Below are 13631 nucleotides of genomic sequence, written 5' to 3' on the forward strand. Positions count from 1 at the left end.
TCACATTTCATAAAAGTTTAGTACTTTACACAATTTATTTCTTTTATACTGTCGGTATTCAACCTTATATAGGTTAAAATACGATATTTGCAAGCATGACGAAACATAATAAGTAAGTAGGTATATTATTGTGAACTTGTATTGTAAATATCAAATTTGAATCTCGTCATATTCATCATATTAGTTCAAGACGGCCTGTAACTATTTTATAAGCATGTTATAAGTACGTTCGCGTGTCACAAGTACCACCGCCCATACAAACTAAAATATACGGCGCGATAGGAAAACTCGATTATTAACCTGCAAAATTATCAAGGCCAGTCACATCGTTTCATAACACCTCCATTTTCTATTCTAAGATACCTCCACGACTTTGTACCTTTACTTTAAATTACGACGAAAATTGTGTACATGTTTTTGGGTTTTTTACATTTTACTTCTTAGTAATTACGCACACAAAGAGTATTGTTTGAAATATTAAATATGATTTTTACATATATTTTAAACATTGTTTTAAAGAATTTAAATATTTTCGTTTATAAATATCTTAAAATATGAAAATAATAAGTATAATATACAATAAAATTTCCCGTTCGTACTTATTTATTAACAGAATGGTATCGCAACGAACTCTGACTGAGCTCGCACCTATTCCGAGTTGTTAAACAAAAACGTCGTAAGTGCCTATACGTTTTATAGCGACATACTACATTTCGATCTATTCCGGTAGTATTTGTTTCGTCCCAGGCGCGGCCATGTTGAGACCGATGCGCTGGGACTATTTCCCATCGCTTAACAAGCTATTCACTATAAAGCAACGACTTTAAGCTTGATCTCTGAGTTATTAAGAATCTCTAGGCCATGGATATACTGGTGGGACTGAAGGCGAAGGCTCGCTTGCGCTCTGTATACGATAAGAATAACTGCCGCTACTTGCTAGTCCCGCCAGTTTAACGCGGGCGCTCGGACGTTACCGCTGTGCCTGCGCGAACGAAAACGCACGCAATTCAAATTTCGAACGCGCGTGAAAATTAGAACTTCCGAATTTAAAATTACAAAAATGGTCAGAACTAAAGACGGGGACGGAATAAAAAGCAACCTGATTATTACGGAGGTGCAGAAGAGGCCTTGCCTGTTCGACTCCAACCATCCTAGCAATGGAGACAGGGCTGAGAAGGCAAGGTGCTGGGATGAGGTGTACGCGAGCGTGGTTCCTGGGTACGCAGCACTCGGGCTCACGGAGAAGTTTGCCGCTGGTATGTTCGCGGTACAAATACATGTGTACACTATTGCGCCTTATTCCATAGTGATAAGGCGAAATACGTGTACATATTTTTGGATTTTTATCGCATGCGGGCGCGGCGTTCCGCAACCGGTCGACTTCAACTGTCGCTGCGTGTTCTTTGTTTGAACCGTCGTTTAGTACGGCTTTCGAAATAACGCTCCGTGTCCGATTGTACCGGCACGTGGTGTATCTTTGCGCTATTATGAAAATGTTATCACACCGCCATTTTGTATTATTTTAAATTACGAATCATTTGTTTTCGACGCCACCGAGATGTTCTGGAATTTCGGGATTCATTTGTTTTTCGCGAGTATAGATTTTGTTTTCCACGATATGGTTGCGTTGCGGGAGTTTTAAAGTATTTCGTTATAATCTCGACGATAACGTCGCTATATACGTAAGTGGTATAACTATGTATTATCGCTGGGCGTCAACTCAACTTGCGTGACTTGCCCGGTGGCGTAGCAATACTTATAACTTATGAAAATACTCGTAAACAAAATTGCAGTAAATGACTTGTATGGACATTATGGACAAGTTATTTATATAGTAATGTTCGTACTAGTTTTATATTCATTATGGATATTGGAGAATGATGTTACGTCATCGGTTTATACATATAACTAATAAGTACCTACCCCTGTCGTGAGGAAAATGCAGACCTGCTTAGGCACACGTATTAACTTTGGAGTTACTGCGTATTTGCGTATTAAGGTTAAATTATTGTTTCCACATGAGTACAATCCAGGTCTCTTTAAAGCAAGAGTAAATAGGTATCTCATAGGTAAGCGTGCTCTACCGTAGACCGCATCATCACTTACCATCAGGTGTGATCGTGGTCAAACGGTTACCTATTCATACTAAAAAAAAAGTTTAAAGTGGGTTTAAATGAAGTGCTTGCTTCGTAAGTCCAAAAGTTTTATTTTTGTGACCATTACGTGTAATATACAGATAAATGTAATTAGTTAATGATAATTACATCACGTTTGCTTTTACATAATTAGCATTTTTAAAATTTGTTTGTAATGGCACTCGTAAATATTCTTGTTTTTTTTACATTTTGAATTCTCTATTTGACACGTCGCATAGACCATTTATGATAAAATGTCGTAACTGCCATTATTGAAGGTTATGCGGATTGACACAAATATGATAATTAATTAATTATACACGTAATTACTGATTTAATTACCTATAGATAAAGCAAATAATTTCTTCAGTGAAACGAATCACTTATAACAATTATAAAATTGACAAATAGGGAAGATTCATAAAATAAAAGACGCATTGAAATACATATTTGAAATTAACGCAGACATTTCTCATTTTATCTCATACATATACATAGACAGACAGACGCAAACGGACACTTCCGTTTATGATACATACTCGTATCCCGTCCAAAATACATATTTTATTTATTTATTTATGACGTATTGCATTCATACATAGCAGGAAAAATAAAGAATATGGTTGCAGGCGTCCATAGGTTAGGGTGACCGCTTTCCATCAGGCGGACCGTATGCCTGATGTTTGACACCGACGTGGTATAAAAAAAATCTAGTTGATGGTAAATAAATAAAAACCTAAATAAAATATAATACCACTCCACTTTTATTTTTCAATTTATATAAATACTTTATAACTTTTAGATATTTAACTACATAGGTATTTTTTATGCTACAAAATAGGCGAGACGACTAAAAAAAACTAATTAGTCCGTCAATTAGATTATCAAAGAATACTAAACGGAAAATGACGAGACGGTACAGTGAGTTGAAATTTCGTGCGTGACGTCACGCCTAGGTGCAATTTTTACTTAGAAGTGACGTCACAAGCCCCCACTCCGGAGTTTTGATGCTCTATATCTTTGTATTTTTTTCATTAATTAAAAAAAGCGAAAAATATGTGTTCAGTATTTTTTGACGATCTAACTAACGGATTAAACAGAATGCCATTTTTTTTATGTAGTCGTCATCCCTATTGTTTTGTTTATATATTATTGACAAACGAATTCAAATTCATCAACTTCTGTGAAAGTAAACCCACTCCGTGTCCCGGATATAATCCGTCAAAACGGGACCCAAAACAATTGTTACACCGTTCATACCGATACGCAGGTAATTTTTTTTTACACTACTCTGTTTTTCTTATGAACTTTAAACCTGTTTAATATTGTTATTTATTTATTTTTAACTAGCTGTTGCCCGCGGCTTCGCTCGCGTTAGAAAGAGAAAGTAGCCTATGTCACTTTCCATCCCTTCAACTAAGTGGAAGCTTAAAAAAATCACGTCAATTCGTTTTGCCGTGAAAGACGGACAAACAGACACACACACTTTCCCATTTTATAATATTAGTATGGATATACATGTTAGATTTTTTAACCTATAAAAACCTAATCTAGTATGGCCCAAGGTGCCAAAACCATTTTAATTCTATTTTAGGTTTAAAGAATCTTTATTACTCATAAAAATGTTTACAATTCACTTAAATGAATACAATATACAAATTTGTTATATCATTAAAGTGTAAATTTATAATCGAAACTTAAAACTAAAAGATAGAGAAAATAATTTTCAGGTGAAATACTTAAGATAAACGCAACATTTTAATTCGCTTATTTACGCAGAATAAACGTAAATAGAATAGAACTTCTAGAACACATCAAATCATAATCGTGCTGTTCAAAGATTTCAAAGTTATTGTTTTGTTAATGTGCCATGCCATAATAAAGTTTTTGTTAGTAAGGCAATACTAGTCTCGTTAACTTGTTACTAACAGGAAGTAACGCACGACCGTGGTTTCTGTCGACTTAAATTACAATAGATATTATACAGCTATTAAATTTACGTCAAATTATAAGTAACCAATTTTGCGAAATATTTCATCAACACTTGTCTTGTTACTCATCAATGCAGTGTAGGAATAAAATAATCTAAACTTTGCTCGAAAAAAAGACAACCGTCAACGTGTCACCAAGAACCACCATCTTAAACCAACTATAACATAAATTTAAAATACATTGCGCGCTTCATAAATAAATCTCAGCCACCTTCTTTGAACTAGTCATAGTTAACCAGCAATGTATGAATGCACAGAGATGGAACAGCCAACTGGATTATCAAGTTGGGTGTGTTGGTCCGCGGTGCGGTGTTCGTGACTCAATAGACGCAAGGGGCCGGCCCGCCCGTCTCTCATATAGAACATATACTATCGAAACCTCGTATCTATCTTTATCATTTCATTGTAAAATATACCTTTTGTCTTGTAAATAGAGCGTAATTGTAAATATGTGTTAACGATAGATATATCGATGTGAAAGTGAGAAGTTTGTAATATAACACGTAATGTGCTGTACAGTCGTCGTCAGATACATCTGAACGGACAAAGTGCTCAGAAATATAGAAGCACGGCTCTGTTTTCAAAGCGTTAGTGCGTGTTTCGATATTTTGAGCACTTTGCCTGCTTAGATATATCAGATGCTGACGGTAAGTTCGTCTCAGCTCTCGACGCTAATCTATACAATGCTCGTTCTATTCGACCTTTATAGGAGTCTCTGTAAGGAAATACGTTGATGAAAAGTTTTATTTGTACCTCCTTTATTTTAATTAAGAACATTCAAACTCATTTAGAAGTGGCGTATATTCCAAAATTTCCTAGTGGTAGGTAATCGTTCTATTGTTGGTTATTTCATAATATAAATACGAATATTTAGTAGGAAAAAATACCAAACACATAACTAGACATAGAAATTGAACCATTTACAAAATTAATATTCTTAGAATAACTTCGACCTAGCATATTTTTAGATAGGTAGTTTATACTTACTTGTATTATTCACTAGCTTAACAATAAACTGATATAGGTAGCTTTTAAACACCTAAATTACATCTAGTAAACATCTTGGCTGGGCCGGAATAAAAAAAAAGTTTCTACGTCATTTTTGCGTAGGTATGTACCAGTTACGACATAAACAACATTTATTTCGTACCAAAAGAAACTGTACAACTACATTATTATTTAGATTAAGTATATACTTAACAATAATTTGTGATCGTTTTAAATATAAAAGTTTACATAAAAATAAAAACCCTTGATTGTTTTATCTAGTTGAAATTATTGATGAGCATATCGAAATAATTTCATTTTTGGTACACAATGAACGCAAGATGACGATTCAGTCACAAAATGGCCGACTTGACCGCCAAGTACAATGCCACGAAAATTAATAATCATATTAACACGGAATACGTTACTATGCTTATTTGAATAGAGTTTACATTGAAATAATATGTAAAAACTTTAGCATAATTACGTGCGGTACAAAATATCGTCCCAAGGAAAAACTGCACAAACGAAAATATTTGCTTTAAAAATATATAATTAGGTATCATTATTTTACTTGAATTATCGAGTAAAATAATGTTATATAATTGTTTATGTTATAATAAGGAATATAAGACCTATTAATGCTAATACGCTATAGCATCGTTAAAATGGCGTTAAGTGACAATTTTAACATAAATTCTCAAAGTTATTTATAAAATCAGAAAATTACATTGCCGTCATTGTACTCTTTTGTAATACCTAAATGTAATAATCAAATTGTCAAAAAACCATTTTCTAAAAATATAGCAATTAAGTGCCATTACCTATAAATTGTGGGTGTCTTTAGATCTTTAATTTTTTTACGTAAAATCTGCAATACGCTTTCTGGTGGAATGTCCCATTTTTTTTTCTCAGGCTTACAAGAAAATACTAATGAGACCAGTGATATTAAATTAACCGCTGTATTTTCCTTAAATCAAAATAAAATATAACCGGTTTTTGTTAATAAGGAAATTTTTACAGTATTTTCTGTCATACTTAGTAGTAATAGGTTTTTACGCTGACCAAAAAAAAAAAACGTTATCATTGCCCATCAATTTTTTTTTTCCCAATTAAAAAAAAACTCCACACGAAAAACATAGTTTTATCATTTTATTTGTCTTAATTTATTTAATTACTGCATTTTATAAATGTATTTACATTTACATCTTTACCCAAAAAAGTTGTTTGCATACCGACTTCTAAGCAGAGTAGGACAAGTTGTTTATTTATGGAATAAAACAGCCTTGATTGGCTGTAGCGCCCACTTACTTTTTACATTGGCCCTATGCCTACGTACTATATTAATTAGCCAATTAAATATGTAAGAATATTTTTGAGAGACAGTGCTCAAATTTAATGTGCAGAGTGCTAAAATTATTTAATGCAAAAAACGGGTTGATTCAATTCGAAAATCTCCTTTTCTGCATACCATAATTTATTACAATAAATCTTACACAAAATAATATATAATACATTTTGTTTGAATAATATCTAATTTTTTTCGTGTTTATAAATTTACGAGAAAAGTGCACAACATTTGCTTGGCGTTGTCAGTTGTCACCATAATTCGATTATTTACTTGCAGAATTAATAAAGGACATGACGGGTCACTTTGATTCAGACGATACTAAGCAAAAACGGCGTAAGTGTCATATTGCCGCTATAGCACTGAATTCCTTTTGGCAAAAGAGTTGCAACCTGCAATCAAAAATGGCTTAACTGCCATATTGCCGCAACAGTACTGCATTCTTTTCGATATCAATTACATATATTATTTCGGACGAGACAACCTCACACGCACAGCACACAAAATAGCGTAAGTGCAATATTGCTGTTTATAGTGTTTATACTTTTGGAGGCGAAAATATTTCGGACAGACGATACAATCTAGCAACATAAATGGCGTAAGTGCCGTAATACCAATTATGATAGAGTATGTATTATTCTTTTAGAGACGAATTATTTTGCACGATAACATGCAAACAAAAATGTTTTAAGTGCCACGTAACCGCTGTGACGGTAGATTATTTTGGAGACAAAATGTTTTGGACGTTACAACCTCGCAACAAAAATGGCGTAAGTGCCATATTGTTGCTGTAACTGTTTATTCTTTTGGAAATGAATTATTTTATATACGCACTTGTTGACCGTCCGGTGGATTTTACATGCAACGTTGTTGGAGGATAATGAAAGAGACGCGTGATTTCAATTTTAACGGGTTATATGTTCTTGATACGTACATAATACGTATACTGTTTATCCATAGATACTAATATTATAAATGGGAAAGTGTGTGTGTCTGTTTGCTTGCTCGTCTCGTCTTTCACGGCATAACGGAGCGACGAATTGACGTGATTTTTATGTGGATATAGATGAAGGGATGGAGAGTGACATTATGCTACTTTTTGTCTCTTTCTAACGCGAGCGAAGCCGCGGGCAGAATTAAGCTGGTGGTAATATAAATGAGAATGAGTAAAACCTAAAATCCTCAGATATTCACTCAAATTAATTAAACAGCGTAACACTATGCAGTCGTGACCTGGTTCTACACAACTCTTCAACAAACCTCAATGTTAGATCTTATTGTCTTCATCTTAAAGTCCATACTTGCACTCCAATGCCGACCTTTGTGCGTTACACTTGACTGGACAATAGTATACTTTATTTACTTGCAATAAGATATAAGAATGGTCAGTTAAATGTGTAAATGTGTACATTTAATTTGACTGTAGTCAAGGTTTTAAATATAGATGCGGACAAAGTTCCAAAAATATGTATACACGACTTTATTGTTACACTTTAAGACGATACGATACAGGTCAATTCTCCATACAAACGCTCTCGACTATTTCCTCCCTGGTTTTTGAAGATAGAGCAATGATTTTTCAACACAGATTATTATTATTTTTATCTGTGTCGGACCGTTTTGATTTTTTTTGCTATTTTTATTTTTTATTTTAAAAGACGCTAGAGCCAATCAAAAATTTCTAAAAATGGTATTTTTCAATATGGCTTATTAAAAGGTGTGACACTCAAGATCGGTAACAATTAGCCAAAAAATCAAAACGGTCCGACACAGATTATTTCATTGTTCAGATTCTCAAATTTCGTTCCGTTTAAATAAGTTTTGAAGGAGGAAACAGTCGAGAGCGGAACCTCGATTTTAAAGATTTTTTCGCATTATCTTTTAACTGAGTTGTTCTTAATGGACATTTTTTTTTTCGATAAATCTAGTTAATAACACTAAATTCCCAAATTGAAAGGGGGAATCCTTTCCATATTATTAGCATTTTCGCTCCTGTAGCGTCTTAAGGTTGTGAATACATATTTTTAGCGCTTTATCCGCATCTATATTTATTAATAACTTGACTGTACTAACGATGGTTAAAACCAGTATAACACCGAGCCCTGAGTACAAAAATATGGTATGAGTGGAATGACCAAGATATACTAGGTACTTCTACGGTCGCGTATGAGTATTTAGGTTACTTATCGCTGTGACGTGGTCTGTAATACGTAATCTAAGTATTTCTAGTACTAATGAGTGCCGTTAACATGCATTTCTAATAAATAAACTTGATTGGCTGATTATTATTTCGTTGCCTGTTTTATTTTTTTATTAAAACGTTTATACTTTTTCTACTCAGCATCATGATTCATGTGCTCTTGGATTCCGCAGGAGAAGAAAATTGTCTTCCGTTTTTTTTTTCCACTTATTGTCATAGAACTTGTATGATCGTAACTCAAAGAAAAACAAAAAAATGTATGATATGAACATTTTGGGTAATTTTACTAATTTTTGTCTTTTATTAGAATAGAAAAAGTCTGATTAAAAACAGTGAAATCGACAACGAAATAAAAATTTGTGCATTTACGTAATGGGGATAAAAATATTTAATTTTTTTATGTAATAAATTATATTTTTATAGCAAATTATTTTTTATAAATTTAAACAATAAATATTTACAGGAATTGTGCAATATTAAGTGGTTTGTCAGAAGTAAAATTTAATTCTACATTTACAAAATGGCTGGCGTGGCGTGGCGTTTAAATAATAAATCACTACACATCGTCACTACTTTGAAAAAAAACTTGTATTTTCTGTCAACGAAAATAAAATTGTAATATATATCACGATATGCCAGTGTGTAAGAGTTGTAAGACAAATATTAACAAGAATATAAAGTGTTTTCATTGGAAGCTCAACCCAGCGACGGGAGAGCATTTTACCCGGAAAATAGCGCTCTATCGATTGCTTTTTAACGAGAAACACGTGTATTTTGCTTTGATTATATTATTGAAAAGGTTTTATCCAGTAAAAAATAATATTACAACAAAATGTTACCACTCTGGCGTGTGTCGTAGAAGTCGACTGTGGGATATGGGTTCAAATGAACGGCGAAGTACGAATACGGTACGATACAAACCCTCTCTGTTCCATTTTACTTTATTTATTATAATAACTCGATACAAATTTAAAAACAAAATTAATTAATTTTTTTTATTTATAGTTAAAACTCGATACAAAATTTAAATTTTGAAAAACCCCGACATAGAGGACCAATTTTCATCAAACATGACTATTTGGCTAAGAACATACATACATACATACATTCAATCACGCCTGTATCCCATAAAGGGGTAGGCAGAACACATGAAACTACTAAAGCTTCAGTGCCACTCTTGGCAAATAAGGGGTTGAAAGAAAACGAAACTGTGACATTGCAGTGACAGGTTGCCAGCCTCTCGCCTACGCCACAATTTAACCCATATCCCACAGTCGCCTTCTACGACACCCACGGGAAGAAAGGGGGTGGTGAAATTCTTAACCCGTCACCACACAGGCAACACAACACACGACGGGCAAGAACACTCCCGACTAATTCAGCTTCAAACAAAAAAAAAACGAAATCTCAATCGGTTCATCCGTCACAGACGAACACACACACACAAACAGACAGGCACGTCAAACTTATAACACCCCGTCGCGTCGGTTTTGCGTCGGGGGTTAAAAACTGAATCAAGGATTATTTATAGGATTTACATACTTCATACCTACTAAGAATCGTACCTCGATTTTTTTAGCGCCACCTATTAAATACTATCATAACTACACTGATGATGCCTAAAATTTATTTTTTTCAAAATGTGTATTATTGTGATATCATGATTTTAAAATAAAAAAATATGTCATTTGTTCTTATAAATCGTAAAAACACAAAACATTTGGGGAAAATATGATTTTGGCCACTTCCAGGCTGCAAACAGCGCCATCTAGTTTTAAGCCTAAAAGGTCCATGTATTTCAGGGGTACGCTTTTTTGTATGGGCTTTGTCAGTCCAGTATTAAATCGTTCTTGACTGAATTAAAAAAAACTTAGTTACATAGTAGTTTTTTTGCAGAAGCTGCGCCAATAACTAGGAGGTATTTTACTGATATATAGCCAATTAGCCAGGCGAAGTTAGGTATATTAAGCGGAGACGACGTTTTACCATCGATTTAAATGCGTTTTACAGACACAGATTACAGACCTTCAAATAAAATGTAGGACAATTACGCTCGAACGGTTTTGAATGAACATTGCGCTTTCTGAGAACACAACCACTTTCGAAAGAAAAATAGAAAATATTTGTGTTGTAAATTATAAAAAAAATAAACTGAAGAGAATATCGTCTCAATATAATTTGTTTTCAAAGTCTTTTTTGTGTCCATTGTATAAAAATAAGATGGCTAATTGGCTATGAAGTAAAAGAACAGTAATTTTTACTCTTTAACTCAGGATTTATAAAACAAAAATTTAACGGCGTTATTAACTAGTGTTATATCTCGTAATCCTAATAATATCCTTATAAATAAATATAACTTTGTGATAAGAAAAACTCTCCTTACTTTCTAAATTAATGTAAAACGTCGTCAATCGTCATCATGAGGCGTATTATGTGTAACGCTTTTTTAATTCACATTTGGAACGGCCCAAGGCGCTTAGTCATTCTGCCAGCCAGTGCTTCCCTCCAGAAACCGTCGTCTACATATCACTGTTGAACGTTCTCTTATCTGTGGCTTTTGGAATATTTTTTTTGACACGTAGTTTCATTATTCATAATATTTATCTTCACGTGTTCCAACGTGTATTTACCTATTACAATCAGCGCCACTCTGCCACGCAGGTTGTCTATCTCATCTCATGCTTTTTGTACGGCATAAAAAATCTGCAAGTAATTCCGACTGGCCATAGACTAACGTTAAGGAACATATCTAGCTTACTTTTCTGAACTATGACTTAAGATTGACAACTTTTATCGCTTTTCATTTTTATTTTACGTAAAATAATCTTTTCTCAAACATGCAATGAAATATTGTCTTTACGTTCCTTAAAATGGGCTGGGAAGTATCGCTTTTTGGGCGCAACAACTCGAGAGGACTGTAAAGGGATTTCATATTATTTTTTAGGCCTAGGCCTGCAAAGTAACTTTTTTTTATAAAATATTGTCCTTTAGAACATTTTTTTTTTATTTCATTGTATGTTTGAAAAAAGCACTATACATGCCTCGGCGTGAAAACGGATTCCCGGCCTCGTATCCCTATCCGGCCTCGCTCGTATATACCCACTTGGCCGGAAATCCTCATTTTCCCGGCCTCTGATGTAATGTACTATTTCGTTCGTCTTTGACAATATGTATGTGTCTGTGCCTTGCACTTTAACACTTTCGCTACCAAGAACCCGACTGTCGGGCACACCGCTCGTAGAAGCGTAGCCGATTACATGGATTTCCCCGTATGTAGCGAAAATGTCGTAGCGCCGCGTAGAGCCCGGTTTCGAAAGTGTTAAGGAACTAGTTAATCACTGTTGAACGTTCTCTTATCTGTGGCTTTTGGAATATTTTTTTTTGACACGTAGTTTCATTACCGTAAAACACCATATCTTCGCCTACGTTTTCTCATATATTTTAAGTTTCCTCTTTAACTGAATATTTTTTATGGTGACACTAGTGTCAAAATGATATATAATGTGGCAATACCTGAGCTTAATACAAAAACGATTCAATTGTATGTATATATATATACCTAAAAAACGAGCCTAAAGTCAGTAGGCAAAGTTTTGGCTTTTTGCCTAACTTTGCCTACCCTAACAATTATGACTGAACAGAGGCACATGACATCAGATTTAAGTTCTACCCTCTATATGATTTACATAATTTATATTGAATCGTATGCAGGAGTTATTAAGGTACAAATAAGCACAAATGTTCATCATAGGCAAAGATAGGAAGGCATCCGGAGAGTTTTCATACAAAACACGCTGGTACTTCAGGGTTGTCAAAAATCATGTTACCTACCCAAATGTCTGAAACTAAAGATAATTTTTGGGGTTCATCTAATACATGTATACAAGGTGCTTGCGAGGAACCCGCATAACTTGAACCACGCGTATCTGAGGCAAAAAGAAAGAAAAAATGTTATGTGAATTTTAAAATTTTTCGCCAAAAAAAAATTTTTAAGTAATATTAATTGAATTTTCGACAGAAAAAATGGCTGATCTAAAGGTCGAAAATAGATAAATCAAGTTGCACAACTGTATGGGCGAAGCTTCCATGTTATATAATTTTTTTGGCTCCAATTATACCTTCACATCGTTGCCACTCCTTATCCGTGAGACGTAATCCAACACGTTCGATTTTTCCTGGCTATTGTAGTAACTACATACCTCCCTATATATCAAGATTCATAGTATCACCACCTAATAGGTATCTTCTTCTTCTTTGCATCCTGTTACCCTCTGCTGGGGTGTAGGGCTCGAATCATATTTTTTCTCCATTTACTCCGGTCTTGGGCAGTTTGGGTGACCTCCTCCCACCCCATGCCTAGCACCCTGAGCTCCTGCTGAACCGAACGACGCCTGGTCGATTTAGGGCGGCATGGTTTGCGCTTTCAGGGTACATTCCAGGTGAGGGCCATTTTGGATAGGTGGGTATCAGGTTTTCTGAGGATGTGTCCAATCCAATGCCATTTCCGCGTCTGTATTTCTTCTTGTACGGGTGCTTGTCCAGTTATTCTCCATAAGTGGGCGTTTGTGATCCAGTTAGGCCAAAAGATACACAGGATCTGCCTCAAGCATTTGTTCACAAACACTTGGAGTTTTGACATTAAGTCTTTGCGGACAAACCAGGTCTCACACCCGTACAGGCCTTATACGGCCTTTACATTGGAATTGAAAATCCTCAGTTTAGTTCTTCTAGTCAGGGTCGAGGAGCTCTACACCTGTTTAAGCTGACCGAAAGCGGCTCGGGTTTTGTTTATTCGAGATTCAATGTCAGCTTCAGTTCCTCCACTCTGGTCAACGATACTGCCCAGGTAGCAAAAGCTGGTCACTTTTTCGATTGGGTTCCCTTTGATTAGCATTGGAGTTGAATCGGTAGTATTTTGGCGCATTTCCTTTGTCTTGCGGTAGTTAATGCGCAGACCTTCCTTTTCATCC

The 13631-nt window shown here is 34.7% G+C and overlaps 1 protein-coding gene across 1 annotated transcript in view; it reads left to right on the forward strand.

The window, feature by feature from the left end:
• Positions 1–957: 957 nt before the first annotated feature.
• The window catches only part of LOC125237202, a 43601-nt gene continuing 30927 nt past the window's right edge, over positions 958–13631 (forward strand). The window contains exon 1 of the mRNA XM_048144197.1: positions 958–1256. Within this exon, the coding sequence (XP_048000154.1) occupies positions 1061–1256 (196 nt within the window). The 5' untranslated portion in view covers positions 958–1060. The remainder of the gene's footprint in view (positions 1257–13631) is intronic.

The sequence above is a fragment of the Leguminivora glycinivorella genome, chromosome 20, assembly GCF_023078275.1.
Source record: "Leguminivora glycinivorella isolate SPB_JAAS2020 chromosome 20, LegGlyc_1.1, whole genome shotgun sequence".
In the NCBI taxonomy this organism is placed as follows: Eukaryota; Metazoa; Arthropoda; class Insecta; order Lepidoptera; family Tortricidae; genus Leguminivora; species Leguminivora glycinivorella.